Raw genomic sequence first — 16,786 nt, forward strand, 5'->3', positions numbered from 1 at the left:
ACTCACATTTGCCTCCTGGATGCCCAGCTTGCTGCACTTGCCAAGCGTAGCGGTCATGCCGCTGTTATACCCAGACGTGGGTCCCGAGGACAGGCTGAGGCTGGAACTGGTGAATAAAGTGCTGGTGCTTACAAGTGTCTTCAGTTTGTTTTCCTCCTAAAGAGAGTAAATCATACAGGACAAACATTTACTCATTGTGTTTGCTCATTGTAAATGGTGTTTTACAAATACTGTATGATAAAAGTTACCTACGGACATGTCACACTGGACTACAATGGGAAAATCTCATAGCCGGGAAACAACTGATGTGCGATTTGTTTATCCATGAAGCCCTTGTGGTCTGTACGATAGGGGAGCAGCGCGCTTGTTCCATACTTACCTTTGGAAGGCTGTTTTTCTGCAGTCGTCTCTTTTCAAACTCCGCCCTCTCTCGCAGCTTATCCCTTGCTCTGGCAATTTCCAATTTGGCCTCTTCCCGAGCCTTCTGATAATCTTTCAGCATCACGCCGATCTCCGAGGGACACTGAGCTGACCTTCTCTTTGGTTCTTGAATTCTAGACATGCAAAAGAGAAAGCATTTCACCTGGTATCCTCAGCATGTTACCCTACACCTGATAACAAGATGGTGTATAACAGTTACTTCATAACAGATGGATGGGAAGGTAATCTTTACAGTAAGAGTTTTTCCAAGAACACCACATTAAACCATTTTTTTCTCAAGGATTTTGCTTGTCTTGGATATAGGAAAGTATACTGTATGGATTGCCAGCCTTATGTGCAATAACTGAAACAATACATTTCTCTACCTGGTATTGTCCACAATATCTCTCCTCAGCTGCTGCAGGTACTCTCTGCGACGGCTGGGCAAGTCAGACTCCCTCAGCGAGGTCAGCGATGCTTGGGAGGTGCTCAGCTGTTTCTGTGGACTTAAGCTGCGGCTCCTCCTGAATCTCTGCATACGGTCTTCCCTTTCCTTGCGCAAATTTTCTATTACTTGCAAGTGTCTGAGGAGTTGAAAAGCAAAATCAATTGTTCATTTTCCTTTTGGAAATGCATGCTCTCACTGCCCCATGATTTACTTCTAAATACTATATATACACACATATATAAATGTATATGCACACGTCACTGTAAATAATGCCGGGGGGTGGTCTGAGAAATGCAGGCGTGTCTGACAGTTTAAACGCCGCTACATGGGAGTGCATAAATTGGCCACTGCGATTGCATATGCAGCTCTGCGTGAGCTCCCAAGAACTGCGGCAGGTCAGACCTGCTGCAAGGGCAAGAGGGCTGCTCGATGTCCGTCGATGTTACCGATATTTATGCAGGTAAGTGACGTCGTACGCATATCAGAAGGCAGCAGTGGGCATCTTTAGGCTCGGGTAAGCTTATCATATTTTCGCAGCTGCAATGCGTACGAAATTACAGTTGCGATGACACTAGCGGGCGTCTCTGAATCAGGCCCTTAGACGCAACGCGATGTGACAAAACCACTTCTGACTGCACGGATTCATTTGATATGTGACACTTGTACATCTGTGTGTGACTGAGTCTGAATGTGTGTATGAAGTAGGGATGTGCAGGCTCGGATAGGTTCGAGTTTGCACGTGGAGTTCGGATTTTTCCCTCCAAAAAAACGGAACTCAGAAAGAGGCAAAACGTCATCTTGCACGGACGAACAGCATCATTCCTGGACAAAAGTCCAAGAATGATGATGTTCGTCCGTGCAAGATGACGTTTGCCTCTTTCTGAGTTCCGTTTTTTTGGAGGGAAAAATCCGAACTCCACGTGCAAACTCGAACCTATCCGAGCCTGCACATCCCTAGTATGAAGTGATACTATGCAGTGACCGCACTTTTGTTTCACGCCAAGTCACGTTGTACAGACTCAGACGCACACAGATATACAAGTGTTGCATATCAAATTGATCAGTGCAGTCTCGTGAAGCATTTTTTTCTCACCTCATTGTGACTGAGACGCCTATTTGAGCGAAAAAGACGCTACACTGCTCAGCACAGCTCACTCATGCCACATGGTGTATTAAGGCTAGGTGTATGAGGACACATCTGTGTAAGTTACATGTTCTATGTACAACGGCTCTTTATATGCTAAGCCAGAGAGAATCTGTGTACTGATTATTTCTCTCTTTAAATTCTGTGACTGCTTTTAGTATCATAACTGAGGCAGAAAGGCTTTGCTCATATTAATGAGGTCATATATGTTAACGGAGAGTGCAACAACTGTTCTACAAACCCAAATGATTTATGGAATATTAACCCTACCTTTCATATAGCTGTTTCTTTAAGGACACAGTGTCTTGCCCATCCATCTTTCTCGTCTGAATAACTCTCAGAAGAGCGTCAGTTTCTCCGATCCCATAGCTGAGCTTGGCTTCGGCCAGCTGTACAGTAAGAGGCTGTGGATTCATCTCTAAGTGTATCCCGGACATGACCTCTGCACGTTCTCTCTGCAGCCTCTCAATCTCCCGGGATCTGCTCTCAAGAACCTCCTGTGATGCCTCCATCATCTTAGAACTCTCACTTCTATTCAGATCACCAGTACTTCTTAACAGTTGTGCACTTTTGGGTGTACTACACTGAACTCCAGACCAGTTACTGAATTTATTGTGTAGTGGCAGATCCAGCAGTGCATAATTTTGTGGTTTCTGATTTATAGTGATGGTGGGCTCTTGACCCAAAAGAACGTCCGTATTACAGTCGCTATCTACAACCGATAAGCCATCCTCTTGCAAGTCAAAACCACTTTGAGAAGAGAGATAAGGATAATTTTTAATTTTTAAGTATGAACTGCTTGGCGCTACAGTAAATCTGCCATGGTCATTCTCATCATTACCATAGTCTTCTCTTGGACCTGGTGTCAAGGCCTGGTCATTTTTGATTGGCACAGGAGGTGACATTTGAGACAGGTTTTCAAGCGACTGTGGGCTTTCCCATGGGGGTAAAACAGATGTCTTCTCAGATTGAGTGATATAGTTCAGCTCCTTAGGTCTTTTAATAACACCTGAAATCTCTGAGTTGCTACTGGAATGGTTGTTAAAAGTCTGTTGTGCATCATGCAGAATGCAACCTTCACTCCTGAATTTCTGGACTTTATAAGTTGCAGTCCTTTTTCTAGACGATTCTTTGAGCGAGTTGCTACGAGGAGCTTCAAATTCATTGTTTATATTGGACTTCCCATAAGAACTGAAACATTCGCTGTCTGTTTCTGTATGTGAACCATTCATTAGTGGGTCACGAATACCCCTCTCTCTCCTTTTTCTGTGACAAAGAATTTTAACAAGGTTTGGATTATTCCAATGATACTCTGGCACAAATTTTTGGAGAGAGGACTTCTTACTTGCACTTAGTGTTAGAATTGGTGATGAGGCTCTATCTACCATTGTGGTGTTCCCACGACAAGTGGTGTGGTACCTTGGGGAATGAAGAACGCTGGATGACGGACTGATTACTACAGTATGAGATATATCTTCTGTATCCTTATTCACACTGGATGAAACTGAAGAACTTCTTGGTGAAGAAAGTGGAAGAGCTGTAGATGACATATCTTGCAAGACGTTCAAGAATGGGGTGGATGCTCGTACTTTTGATGATGGAGACAAACTATGTTCTGATTGTTTGCAAGACACAAACGTATGTAGATTTGGTAAGCTTTGCGTCTTTGTTTTTGGTACATCGCAGACATTTTGTTCTGATGTGTTTTGAGGACTTTGAGTCGAAGAATCTGTTCCCACTACTTTAACAAACACATTTATTCCTGAAGCGTTTAGGAAATGGTTACTTTCTAGGTCATGTTTTTGTTCATTGTTGTCTATCGTTGATTGTGAATCTGTCTGGATACCCCTGTCTACAGACGTCTGAGTGGATGAATCTCTGACTTGTCTCTTCATAATCAACTCTGCAGAGTCTTTTTGCAGCTTGGAGGCATCAAGATAGATATTTTCGGGGTGATGTTGGGAAAGATTTCCCAGCAATTCCGAGGTCTCTTGCAATAGCTGTGACAAATGTAAAGACATGTTTTGCACACTTGACCAAGATGCTGGCCTCTGGAACACATTCCGTTTCCTCAGGTGCCTTGAAGAGGATTCATCTGTATGACTTCTCTGGTGTTTAGTGGCTCTTCGATGCTTTTGCTTAATTTGTGTTTCCCGTTCACCTGAGACTCTACGGTCTGTTTCATTACAAGTCTCAGACTCTGAAGTGTACAGAATCATTATTTCATCTAAATTGGAGTAATCTTCACACTTTGTCTGCAACTCACATGTCCCAACAAAGTCTGCTCCACTATATATAGCAGCAGTGTCATCTGACAGAAGATCCCGAGAACCATCCAGTGAAATTGGGCTTGAATCATTTTCTCCAAAACTACTTATGGTGCTGGATTCTGTTTTAGCATTTGCATAGGAACTTAGATGAGAATGAAAAGGAGAATTATGAGCATTGAGACCATCATCCACACTGGAGCACCTAATTAATTTGTCAACCTTCGCTTGGAATTTAGTACACGATACATCACTTGCACTGTTGAATGTACCATTCCTCCACCCTGGTGGTTTTGGAGTCTTTTCTTGCTGCCAAGTGTGGACAAAGGGATTAATGTCACTTGAAGAGAAATGAAGACCTTCAGTATTCCCTACCAATTCCTCTGATGGTTCCCTTGCTTGATGCGATGGTTCATTATATGAATTGCTTAGAGTTTTAGTTGGTACTCTGCTTTCCAAAAAGGCTTTGCCTTCCACCTCAATATTGTCAGTCATGTCATAGTTGTGCTGTGGATTCACAATCGGGTTAGGTGTCTGGTTACTAGTGCGCAGATGGTCATGTTTTTGTACTTTGTTAATGGTTACAGTATTTTGTGTGCACTGCACTGACTCCATTTTTAAAGTGCATTCATTAGACACAGGACTTCCTCCACAATTTAATTTATGTGGTAAAGCTTCAGCACTGGGGTTGGTGAGTGATTTGGCAGAAAGAATAATGGCGGATTCTATCAAATGCAACTCAGCAGCAGCCATGCGAGTAGGTAAGCTGGGGTGTGTGGTGCAATGAGTATTAGTGCACATAAGGCTTGGCGACATTTCTCCATTGTAAATCTCATCTTGTGAAATGTCATTAACAGTTTCATTGCGCATACCCATACGAAAGTCTGATTCGCATTCTTTCCGCATTGAAAGATCTTCCACGGATGTGTTTTTCAAACCACTGAAGTCTCTTGAAACCAAAGATCTGGCTATTTCTGTGTCCTCTTCAGATGAGGACATTTCAGATGATTTGTCCAGATCTGAACAATATTCTCCACAGACCACTGTAGTCCTCAAGTTATTGTCCTCAATGTCACCCGGTGCTATAGATGGGTTATTTAGTTCTATACCATAACTCACTGTGCTGGTGTCCAATACATCTGTAGGGAGAGGTGTATTTTTGTCAATTAGCTGGTCCAATGCACATTTATTTTTACTTGCCATGAAATGCGATACTTCACTTTTGCTGCCCAAGTTTTGTTCTAAATTTACCTGTTTAACAGACGCTGCCTCTTTGGGTGGTCTTCGAAAAGATGCCCGATAACCGGCAAACATTTTAACCTCTGTGTTAGCTCCACAATTTGACCTACCTACAAACAGCACTTCATTTGATTCTGTACCAGCACAAAGGGTTGTCCATGTACCCTCATTATCTTGATTAGTTTGGCAGTAACATGTCCTGAGAGGTTCATTGGCCGCCTCTTGCAAATTGCCAAATTGCTTGCAGCACGGACAGGACTCAAATAAGGTGACATTTGGCAAATGATTCATGTTTTTGAAATCTGAAGTATAACAGTCGGCTTCAGACCTACAAGACTCTGGTTTTTGTGAGCAGACGATTCTAGTTCTGACTGCTATGTCTTCAGCTGTATTCATTGCAAATGTATTTTCACAACTCTGTTTAAAGTTTAGATTTGGTTGGTTCTGTTTTGTTTTCAGTAACAAGGCTTCTCGTGCTTTCTCATTACTATGCTTTTCATGACCCACTTGTTCATCTGCATTCTCAGATTCACTTTGAAAATAGTTCCATTTACCAGTAACACTGGCAGAACAGATCGTGCTGTCCGGCTCTGCAGTACAATATGTCACTTGTTGGGAGACATCTTGGAGTTTAGGTTTTACCACATTAGCTGCAGAAGATAAAATGGAATGAGTTACTGCACATGGACTGTCACTTATACAGACCGCTGCCCCAGATGACAGGCTACATTCTTTTTCTAGCTCAAGAAACATTTGTCCTCTTTCATTCTCCTTACAGTCATTGTCTGCGTGTGTGTCAATTTCTTGTAGCTTGTTCAAGCCTGCTTGTTTTGGAAAAGAGATGGCTTTTGAACTTTCTTTATTTTTCGAATGTGTGCTTACATAAAGATTTTCAGGTGGATATTTGGGTTCATAAAATAGTTTATTTTGCATTATAGCTTCATAATATGGAATTGGCAGACAGGTTGCACTAATATCTTCTGTTAAATGGTGATTTGCACCATCACACTTTTCCTGCTGGTTACGATTTACATCAGTACATGAAACGTCTTCAGTGTTACCTCGCTCTTTATTACCGAAAATACATGGATCTAGAAAATGTTTCTGATGATAGCCACTGGTCTGGGAAGATGCGGAATCCTTAGTGTAACTGATATCATTTTCATAGCTCATTTCTACAACTCCTTGATTGTCAATTGTCTTCTTAAGCCTTTTAGGTTTTTTCATTATCTTCCCATTTATCTGAGAGGAGCCCTTTGTGTTGGACACATTCATTTTCTCGGCTAATTCTTTCACAACCTGAGGTTTCTGATTGTTATCAGTGTGAATTTGACAGTTTACCTCCTCACAATGACACTTATTACACAATGGTGGGTCCCTATCTACTGTAACGTTGCTTCCAGAGGAGTTGCCGCATTGTTTATCGAGTTCGCTATTAGGGAACAAATGATTGGGTACAGTTAATTCACCATGTGCTCGGTCTACCTGGCTTGTTCCATATGAAACGGATGTTCCCTCAGTATGTGTATTGGGCAGACTCTCTATATTATTTTGGCTTTCATCATTACTATATTCAGAGTTCATTAATGTTTCAAATGTATTCAGAATAGTAGGAAATGCTTCAATTTGATGAATTAAGCTAGAGGTCTCTGGTGAGTAATACGCTGACCCTGGATCACTGCTGGTGAGTACTCTGTCTTCTGGTAATGTCATCTTATCTTCACAGAAATTCTGTTGTTCCACCGCCTTACTAGACACGTTAACATTATCTCTTAAACTAGGCAGTTGTTCTATGGCATCTTTAGAAGAACCCAATGAAGAACTCTCTATCGGTTGAAGACTTTTTATATGTGGAGTATCATAACTTCCATCATAAACTTCTGGCTGTGTTCTAAAGTTTGGGTGGAGACAAATAGTCACTGTATTACCTGTCGCATGCTCTGGGATATCAGTAGTAGGACTGGTGGCAACACGTTCAGACCTAGGACAATTTTTATCTGGGTTCCACAGAATATTACCATTTGTTATACTACATTGCTGGTCTTCATCATTTTCTTTAAATGAATGATCACTATATGCTGCTGCCCCATTATGATAAATCACTGGGGTTGAACTTGTCAGTGTTTGTTCAAAGTTCCCTGTGTTGTTGTCATTGAGAATAGGCGCTGAAGAACTCCAGATGCCATCCACGGTTGTGTCAGGTGATGTATGGAAGGGCAAATGCTGTAACTGGCTGGACTGAACATGTGTTTCTAAGTCCTCCATGCCAGGACCAGACCCAACCTCACACTTTCTAGAAACTGAAGAGCGATCTTTGACATGGCTGTAAAGAGAAACTGGAAAACATGCAATTTTAAGCTGTCCTTTTTGTTGGATATGGTCCTCGATTGGTGAGGTGCAATTAACCGCTCCACTCTGAACGGCAAACACAGCCGGGCTTCTGTTTTCCATTGTGGATAATGGTTTGTTGATCCCAGTTACTGAATTATCAGTATTCCCAGCTCCTGCAATTTTTCGAAGTCCATCATTGGTATGTCTTTGGATGGAGCCAGCTCCATTATCCTGGTTAAATACATGGTGTGCATGAAATACCAGACTTTGTTGAGTTTCAGCTTTACAATCTTCATTAGCATTTATATCCAGCGCTACCATAGCCACTTGGGTTTGTGATAACAATTTAGTGGATTTAAAATCGTAATGTATTTGTTGATCATCAACTGTCAACGGACTCATAATTCCAATAGTGTCACTAACTAAAGCCTTTGGCACTAAAAGTTCAGATCTTTTAGATTCTGGACAAGTGGACGCTAGAGAGAAATTTTGTTTTTTTATATCGTCAAGCTGCCCATCCGCAGATATTGTGATGGTAATATTTTTATTTTGCTCAAAGTGTTTTGCAGTTGTATCATTATTGTAGGGTACTTTACCATATTCCTTGGTCAAAGGCAAAACAACCCCCTCTATAGTTTCACAGTTTTCTTTTGAATCAAAAAGGGAAATGTCAGACATCATCTGATTTGAGCAGAAATCTTGGTCAATAATATTAGCATTTCTTAAAGATAATGAGCCGGTTGGCTTGTTTGTAATCACAGCATTCGATGGTGTAACAATACTTTTATCATACGATGGCAAGGCCAAGGCTTCTGTGTCCTCCTCTTCTTCCTGGCTTTCTATCCTACAGGATACCTCATTATTGCATGTTACCTGCTGTTCCACACAGGCTGTTAGATCACTTTTTTTCTCTGATACAGATGTTGTCCTCTCACATGTAGTCAAGTCTACTGATGATGTTTGGCTACTAATGGAATTGCTCTCATCATTACAAATGGACTCCAAATCCAAAGCTACTATCCCATTGTTTTCCTCATCTACTCGATTTTCTAAATAGGCTTTTACAGTGAAGCTTGTGTTATCTAACGGATTATGTTTTATCATAGAATTAGGTGCAATACTAAGTAATCCATGAACTTTTTCCTGTTTTTCAGAAATTAATGAGGTAGGCATTTGTTCTGGGTTCTGGCTGGGAATTGCTCTATTATCACTAGTATTTATTTCATTTTCTTCAACATTGAGCAGTTGTATTTGTTTTTCACATGGTTTGGCATCTTGACTAGATTGTGTTTTTAAAGTTTTCATTATAACTGGGCATTGTTGATGGTCCATTTCTACAGTGTTATGTTTCATCACATCTTCTCTGCAGGGAAAATCGTTTTTTGGAACACAGTTTAAAGTAGAATCCCCATGTAGAATATTCACAGTTGGTTCTGGACTGCAGTTTTGACTTGCTAAGCCAAATGAAGTGCATGCACCATGAAGAGCAAAAGAGTCGTCATGGATTTGTTGAGATTTTCCACCACAAATATTTGAACGTGTTCCATGTGTTTTTCCAACTATTGAGACATCACTGTAAACAGAGGCAGCCCCATCATTCATCTTAAGGTAAAATGAGCCACTTCTGTCCATGCCAGTAGTTTCATCTGCTGATGCCACATCTAAAACCTTCTGAGCTTCTCCATTCAAGACCAAACATCTGGGGCTTTGAAGTTTCCAGAATATCTCTGCTGGCAGTTCTTCTGATGAATCCCCTTCAGGTACTTCTTCAGCATCAGCTAAACTATCAAGAGAAAAGCTTTTTGACAATCCAGTAGTAACTGAACCAGTTGTAACTAAGGGACAAGAGTTTTGAGCTCCCATCAAGCCATGGGAAGGGCTGGATGATGTCCCAATAGTCTTGTATTTATTAAATCTTCTTTTATTGGGTCTCTCTGTTCGGCTGTCTCTCTCTGCCAGGGAGTCTTCAGACAACTGGCTGTCTTCACTGTCCGAATCTTTACGGATTGAAGATCTTTGTCTCTTTACTTCTTCCTGTTTCAGTTGTTCAGTTAAGACGCTGGCATACGCAGAAGAGAGAGAATCTACAGAATAGAAGCTTTCACTATCTGAGGACACACTATTGTCATCCTCCTGCCATTTCCCCAAAGTCTGAATGTTTATTCTCTGGAGTCTTTCTGTGCTCACCCACTCCCTAGCACTTGTGTGACCATATCCACGTCCACTGTTTAACTTGCAGATGTTGTCAACAGATGATGAGAACTTATTTGTTCCCTCAGTCGGTCTCTTTCGAGTACTTGGTATGAATGAAGCAATGTTTCGCCTTGCCGTTTTGACAGTTAACAATGATTCCCCAGGAATGGTCTTCCCTTGAGCCACTGACTTTTGAGTGCTCTTTGTAGATTTATATGGTGGAGATTTTCCGCCTTCATTCTTTTGGTGCAATTTGCTCTTTTCCTGCACTATGCTTTTTTTAGAGTCCACAACAGTCGTTAGAGAAGGACTTTTCGATGCTTTTAATTTTGTGTCCTTGGTCCCTGTATTCACAGTTGCCCGTACATTTCTTCTCTTTGGAGGTTCAGCAGTGCCGTTGTTGGAAGACCCTTTTGATCGACCACCAGCTTTGTCCATTTTTTGCCGTATTTTGCTCATTTGTGGATCGCTTGGCAAAAGTGTAACACATTTATTGATTTGTTCTGTATGAGAGTCAATGCTTTGTTTCTCAGCAATTTGTGGACTTGCAGTACATAGAATGGATGGATCACTGATTAATTGCCCGTAGCTACTATAATTACAAGAGGTCTTGAGAAGACAATCTATGGATACACTTCGTAAAGGCTTGCAGTCCTTGCGGATCTTGGAGATGTGTACCAGCTCAGATTTGCATTTCCTTTTCAGGACACCACTGAAAAACATGACCAGAATGGACACCGTATAACTAAATTTCAAGAGATAACATAAAACAAATATAATAGGAACTGTTTTATAATCTTTTTACAAGCAATTTAGGCAATTCTGAATTTATCTTCTATTCTACCACGTACAGGTTGAGTCTCCCATCTATAAAATGCTTGAGACCAGAAGTATTTTGGATACCTGATTTTTCCGTTCTTTGGAATATTTGCATACCATAATGAGATATCTTGGGAATGGGACTCAAGTCTAAACACAGAATGCATTTATGTTTCATACATACAACTTATACACAAAGCCTGCAGGTCATTTTATACAATATTTTTGCATCAAACAAAGTTTGTGTACAATACATAGACAAAATTAATTTATGTTTCATATACACCTTGTACACGCAGCCTGAAGATAATTTTATACAATAATAATAATAATTTTGTACATTAAACAAAGTTTGTGTACATTGAATAGTGTTTACTCTAGCACCTTGCACAGTAGCGGCTCCAGGCACGGGCAAGCCAGTCCATCACCCGGAGCGCCACTGTATCCGGAGGGCGCAGGAAACGCCCACCACCCTCCCGGAGGTAGAGGAAATATTTAAGCTCAGGGAGAGGGAGCGGAGGACGGAAGGGGCGGCAACTCCATAGGGCGCTGGGCGCAGCACAGCCTAGCGCCGGCCCTGCCCGTGCAGTTCCTCTTTCCTGCCTGGGGTGTTGCTCTCTGCTCTGGTGCTCCTAGCACACTGAGCTGATGCAACAAACTACTGAGATAAAAACCAGAGTGTGCTAGATGCACCAGAGCAGAGAGCAACACCCCAGGCAGGAAACAGGAACTGCAAGGGTTGTGACAGGTTGTGAAGACTATTGAACCATCATAAATCAAAGGTGTCACTATCTCAGTCGTGCTAAAAAAATTCTGTATTTCTGAATATGTGTTCAGTAAAATCCTTATTTTCATACGTATGTGATAAACAGATATCCATGTAGCAATAAAATAATGCCACTCAGCAGCCTAATTATCACTAATATGGGATCAGTTATCCAGAATGTCTGGGGACTTAGAAGATTTAATCAAACCTTCCCTAAAGAGTAAAAGTGGAGGTGTTTCCTATAGCAACCAATCAGAAGCTAGCTATCAATTATCTAGTACAGTCTATAAAATTATAGCTTGCATCTTATTGGTTGCTATAGGCAACACCTTTCACTTTTCCTTTTTAGGTTTGATAAGTCTCTCCCTTGGGGTTTTCAAAATGAGGGATATTTCCATTATATGGAGCACCATACCTAAAATGGAAATAAACTACATTTAAAAATGATCCACACACCATTTCTCTCCTCATTACATTCCTTAGCAGTGATCTTCCCAGTGACTATAGAAGGAAATGCTTTGAGTACATGACATTATCAAGCAGCAGCAATCGGTGGCATAAATACCAGGCAGCATCAGCTGGGTCCTGTGTAGCAGATACACGTGCTACGTCCCTAACAAACTCCCTACAGTGTGACTGGCAGCACCGCCAGAAATGGGGTCATTCCATGCCAAATCATCACAGCGTCCAACCCGACCGTCTCAGATTTTCATGAAATTTGGTAGGATAATAGACGACAAAGAAACTTTCATATGTAACATTTTAGCCCTCAGTGATACACAGTGTTCATGCAACAGGAATGCAAACATGACAAAAAAAAAAATCTAATTTATGCTTGTAATGTCAACTAAAACCAATCATAACTTTGCTTCTAATTGTGGTAGAACTTTCATGTTGGTCTTGTTTGAAGCTTTTTTTTCTTTAGATATTCAAGGTCAAAGTTCACATCATGTGACCTTGAAATGTAAAAGTCAATATTTAAATATAAAACTATTCTTTATGAAAGCTACGGACCCTCAGCTTCAAACAAGACCAACATGAAAGTTCTACCACAATTAGAAGCAAAGTTATGATTGGATTTAGTTGAGATTACAAGCATAAATTTAACATTTTTTGTCATATTTGCATTCCTGTTGCATGAGCACTGTGTATCACTGAGGGCTAACATTTTACATATGAAAGTTTCTTTATGTCGTCTATTCCACCAAATTTCATGAAAATCTGAGACGGTCGGGTTGAAAAGTTACTTTTCTTGTGATGATTTGGCCTGGAATGACCCAGGGGGCCACTATTCTGTGGTTTAAAAGTCCTTCTCAAAGAGGAAGGGATTACTAGTGTTTTCTTCCTCTGTGAGCAGGAAGCAAAGTTCAGAATGGTGCACAGTAGATGAAGAGGATATATGGGGAGGGAAGTGGTATCCCTACAGAGAAACATTAGGGGCCTCAAAGCTCTAATCACTCCACTGGCGGCAATTATTAATTTTTCTAATTTTGGGAATTTTCTACCCAGGCCAGCTGCGCAGAAGGGAGAATGCCCCCCTCCCCCCTCTGCACACACAGTAGTTTTGAGCAGATGTGGCCATGCCCCCCAGACTCTAGCCACACCTCTTTCTTTGCCCGAGCCCGCCGTTGCTCTCTACAGCACTGAATAGAATTCCCTTATGGACATCTGCAACTTTCACCTTTCCCTTGATCCCTTTCCCTTATGTTGACATCAATTAATGTGTGCTGAGATATTTGTGGTTGGGAATGAAGGTCACATGATTAGAAAACTAATTACGGCTATCATAGCTACTATCAGCTGGTAAGAGGAAAATGCCTTCATTCAAACAGCTACAGGGCAGGGGTAATATTGTTTGCTGCCCTCCTACCATACAGAAGACTTTCTATATACTTTAAAACAGAAAACACTGACACCTAAGTGTGACATTAAGTTTACCCAGTCCATAAAATCATGGAGTTTTTCAGGTGGCAAATGCAGTTAAAACAGATCCTATTTCCATCATTTCTGCTAAGCAAAGTGTGTTAGGAGTCTGCAATCCAGAATTGTTATTTTCCCATAATACAGAGGTCCAGTGGCTAAACCTGTTAATCTTCTTGGAAAATGGAAGCCCTGCAAATTCAGGGTCATTGCCATCGGGCTGGGCAAAAAATATAATACATGTTATGTCTATATGGCATAACATCAGTCATAATTTGGAACCGAAAGGTTATTAGTTAAGACCCAACATTAGTTGAAAATGCTAATGTAAGGAAAATAAGATTTTTTTCAGTGGACTCAATATCTACCTGTAAGCAGGTGTCTGTAACGTCCAAGGCAATGAGCATCTCCTGTAGTATGAGAAGCCAGAAGGAGAAGACCTACATCTGTGAAGTGCTGTTGAACAAACCAATGGTTCTTTAACCTTTGGTACAGGAAGAGACGTTGGCCTTCTCACTGTGTCATCACTTAGCCAACACGCTGCCTGCAGCTGCTGGAGAGTTTTCTTGGCTTCTAACAGCTTTTGCTTCTTGCCAATTCTCTCGAGCTGAAACTTGACCCTTTTCCTCCTGATGTTTCGTTCAGCTCTTCGTAACGAGCACCTGCGCACTAGCTCAAGTTGTACCAGCTTCTTCCTATCCTGCTCCTCAGGCGATGGCTCGGTGTCGGTTTGTACAGAGTTCTGGACCTCGGCTTCCGCATAGGTCTTCGTCTCGGTTTGAGCTGATGATTCTCGTCTCTGCCCACAAAGAGCAGCCAGATGCTGCTTCTCCTTTTCGAGCCACTGTTGGGCTGAGGAGAGACATAAAAGACATTTATAACAATGTATGCAATCTATGTTATAAGTTCTGGAAGTGAGTGCTGCAGAAACCTTGCTGAACACACAAAAAGGGGCTAGAGTTAAGAGGACAACTTGAGACAGGGACCAACAAAGTATAACATTACTCCATCATGAGCCTCAGTGTATACAGCCAGGCAGTAGTTTTCCCTCAGACCTGCAGCAGCTGGTTCAGGTGAAGATAAAATCCAGCCACCTTCTCCTATAGTCAACCATTTCTCATGCCTGACCCAGCTCCACTGCATCCTCCCCAGTGTTACTTGAATTAGAAAGCACTGCTTGGCACACCAACTGAGTGCTGGAGGCAGCACAGTACTGTCTCTTATGGTGTGTACAGTGGAGTGAAGTGATATACCATAGTGTATGCTTATCTCTAACTCTCTCCAGCAAAATAACAGTTGCAGACAGTGATCACATAGGAGCATGTAGGTTATTCACAGTGACTGTTCTGATCAAGCATAGGGCTATCGCTTTCAGACCAAGTGCTAGAGCTCACCAGTCTATTTTTCACTGATGCTAAATGCTCCAGGCTCCAGTTCCATTACATTCACACTGAACAGACTCCCAGTTTGTGGAGAATTCAATGCGAGTGTGATGGAAGTCCGAGAAGAACCTCAGTCCATCTAGTTCTCTCTTTTCTTTTTTTTTTTTTTGTGGGGTGCAGAAGGAGTTTTGTATTTTTCCTTCCTTAATATTTTTTTTAAATTAATTTCTCAACAAAGTTTGTCCTGGGCATTCTGTCACCCCTTCGGATGCAGAGGACAAGTGAGGCTCATCCTCCCCATATACAATAGGAGGGCAAAGAATGACCCCTACACATCCTTTGCAGGGCTCCTGTGGGAGAAAAACAAATAAATTACCTGATACCCAACTAGTCCATGAGACAAGTGGGGAATGGCTACATCTATGGCTAGACAACGGGAAGAGACGTTATCCCGTAAATGTGCTACATCCATTTTATGAAGAAGAAGAAACAAATGAATGGAAAATGTCAGGGGGGGACTTTAAGGGGGTTTGCGGATGCATCCCAAGGACATACTGCACATGCACCGTAGAAAGATGCGGATGGCTTGATCGGACCACTCTTTCCATGAAATGGGCGTTTCTGGGTGGCGACTATGCAGACGCGCTGAGCTGCTGCGTCTGGTGTCAGTGTCGTGGGCCTGTAAGCCATCATCAGTAGTGTGTGGACGGAGATGGGATGCCAGTTTCAGATAAATCATTTGCACCCAGCATGGAGTGGGTGCATGTCCAGGATGAATGATTGTTGCGGCTGCAGATGGAAAAACAGTGGGCGGGATACATGGATATCCAGCATGCACAGGCAAATTCTGGCATTAGCTTTAGCTATTCAGTAGGCTAATGCGTCCAACTCATAATCAGCTCCTTTAAGTCAGTATAGCTCCCCCACCTTAGTACCTACAAAGATGGGGGCACCATCGTTGTAAAGAGGGTAGTCATAATTGTATTCAGTCACAGTCTGTAATAGAACAGCTATTAATTCACAGTCAACATTAGTTGAATATACAGAGAAAATATATATTTTTTTCAGTGGGCCCAATATCCACCAGTAAGTTGGAGGCGTTTTGTATCATCTCTTTAACCAAGCATTTATAGGGTCTGATGTGAATCTCTTTCCCTAACAGACATAAACGTTCTCTGTACTGTTCCACCATCACCTGTAGATGCATCATTAACAACAACATACACTACCAACAGATAACAGAACAGCAGCAACATTGTCTACCTCACCACCTTGATCCAATAATCCTTGCCATGCTTCTCGAACACCTCTAAGCAGCAGCTCTTACCAGCTGGTGATGGAGGGAGGAGATCCTGCACCCCGGGTTTTAATAAAAGATGTGTCCTCCTCACTCATCTAGCCTCAATATACCATGCAGCGCACAGTCACACACAGATTAAAGTGTCACACATCAAATTAATCAACGCAGTTTCCTGGTGCGTCCTAGTCGCATTGCATTGCAACTTAGGTGCAAAAAAGACACCCAGTGCTAGCGGAGTCTCACAGGACCACGCAGACCAAGAGGGGCTGTTTGACACGACTGCAGCAAAGACGAGTGAGGACACATCTGTATATTGCCATAGAACATATACATTCCACTCTTACAACACATGCTAGACCAATGGCATAATATCCTACACACATACTATAGTAACATCAAAATACCCAATATAGCATATTGCCACTGTAATCTATATAATAAAATCAACTGCTGATAAAAATTATGTCAGTACATTGGAATGTATTAACCGTTGGTATGAAAGTGTTGGGGTGGGGAAGAGAGAAAAAGGAGTAGGTGGGAAGAAAGTGTTGAAGATA

The 16,786-nt window shown here is 41.7% G+C and overlaps 1 protein-coding gene across 1 annotated transcript in view; it reads right to left on the reverse strand.

Annotated features, from left to right (window-relative positions):
• STARD9 (StAR related lipid transfer domain containing 9) overlaps positions 1 to 16,786 on the reverse strand; it is a 155,840-nt gene that overhangs the window by 23,970 nt on the left and 115,084 nt on the right. Inside the window, exons 22-26 of the mRNA XM_088471260.1 lie at positions 13,916 to 14,399; positions 2,283 to 10,754; positions 807 to 1,004; positions 380 to 554; positions 7 to 153 (exon numbers count right to left, since the gene is read on the reverse strand). Coding sequence (XP_088327386.1) covers positions 7 to 153; positions 380 to 554; positions 807 to 1,004; positions 2,283 to 10,754; positions 13,916 to 14,399 — 9,476 coding nt within the window. The remainder of the gene's footprint in view (positions 1 to 6; positions 154 to 379; positions 555 to 806; positions 1,005 to 2,282; positions 10,755 to 13,915; positions 14,400 to 16,786) is intronic.

This window comes from Taudactylus pleione, unplaced genomic scaffold (assembly GCF_031769625.1).
Source record: "Taudactylus pleione unplaced genomic scaffold, aTauple2 ptg000113l, whole genome shotgun sequence".
Classification (NCBI taxonomy): domain Eukaryota; kingdom Metazoa; phylum Chordata; class Amphibia; order Anura; family Myobatrachidae; genus Taudactylus; species Taudactylus pleione.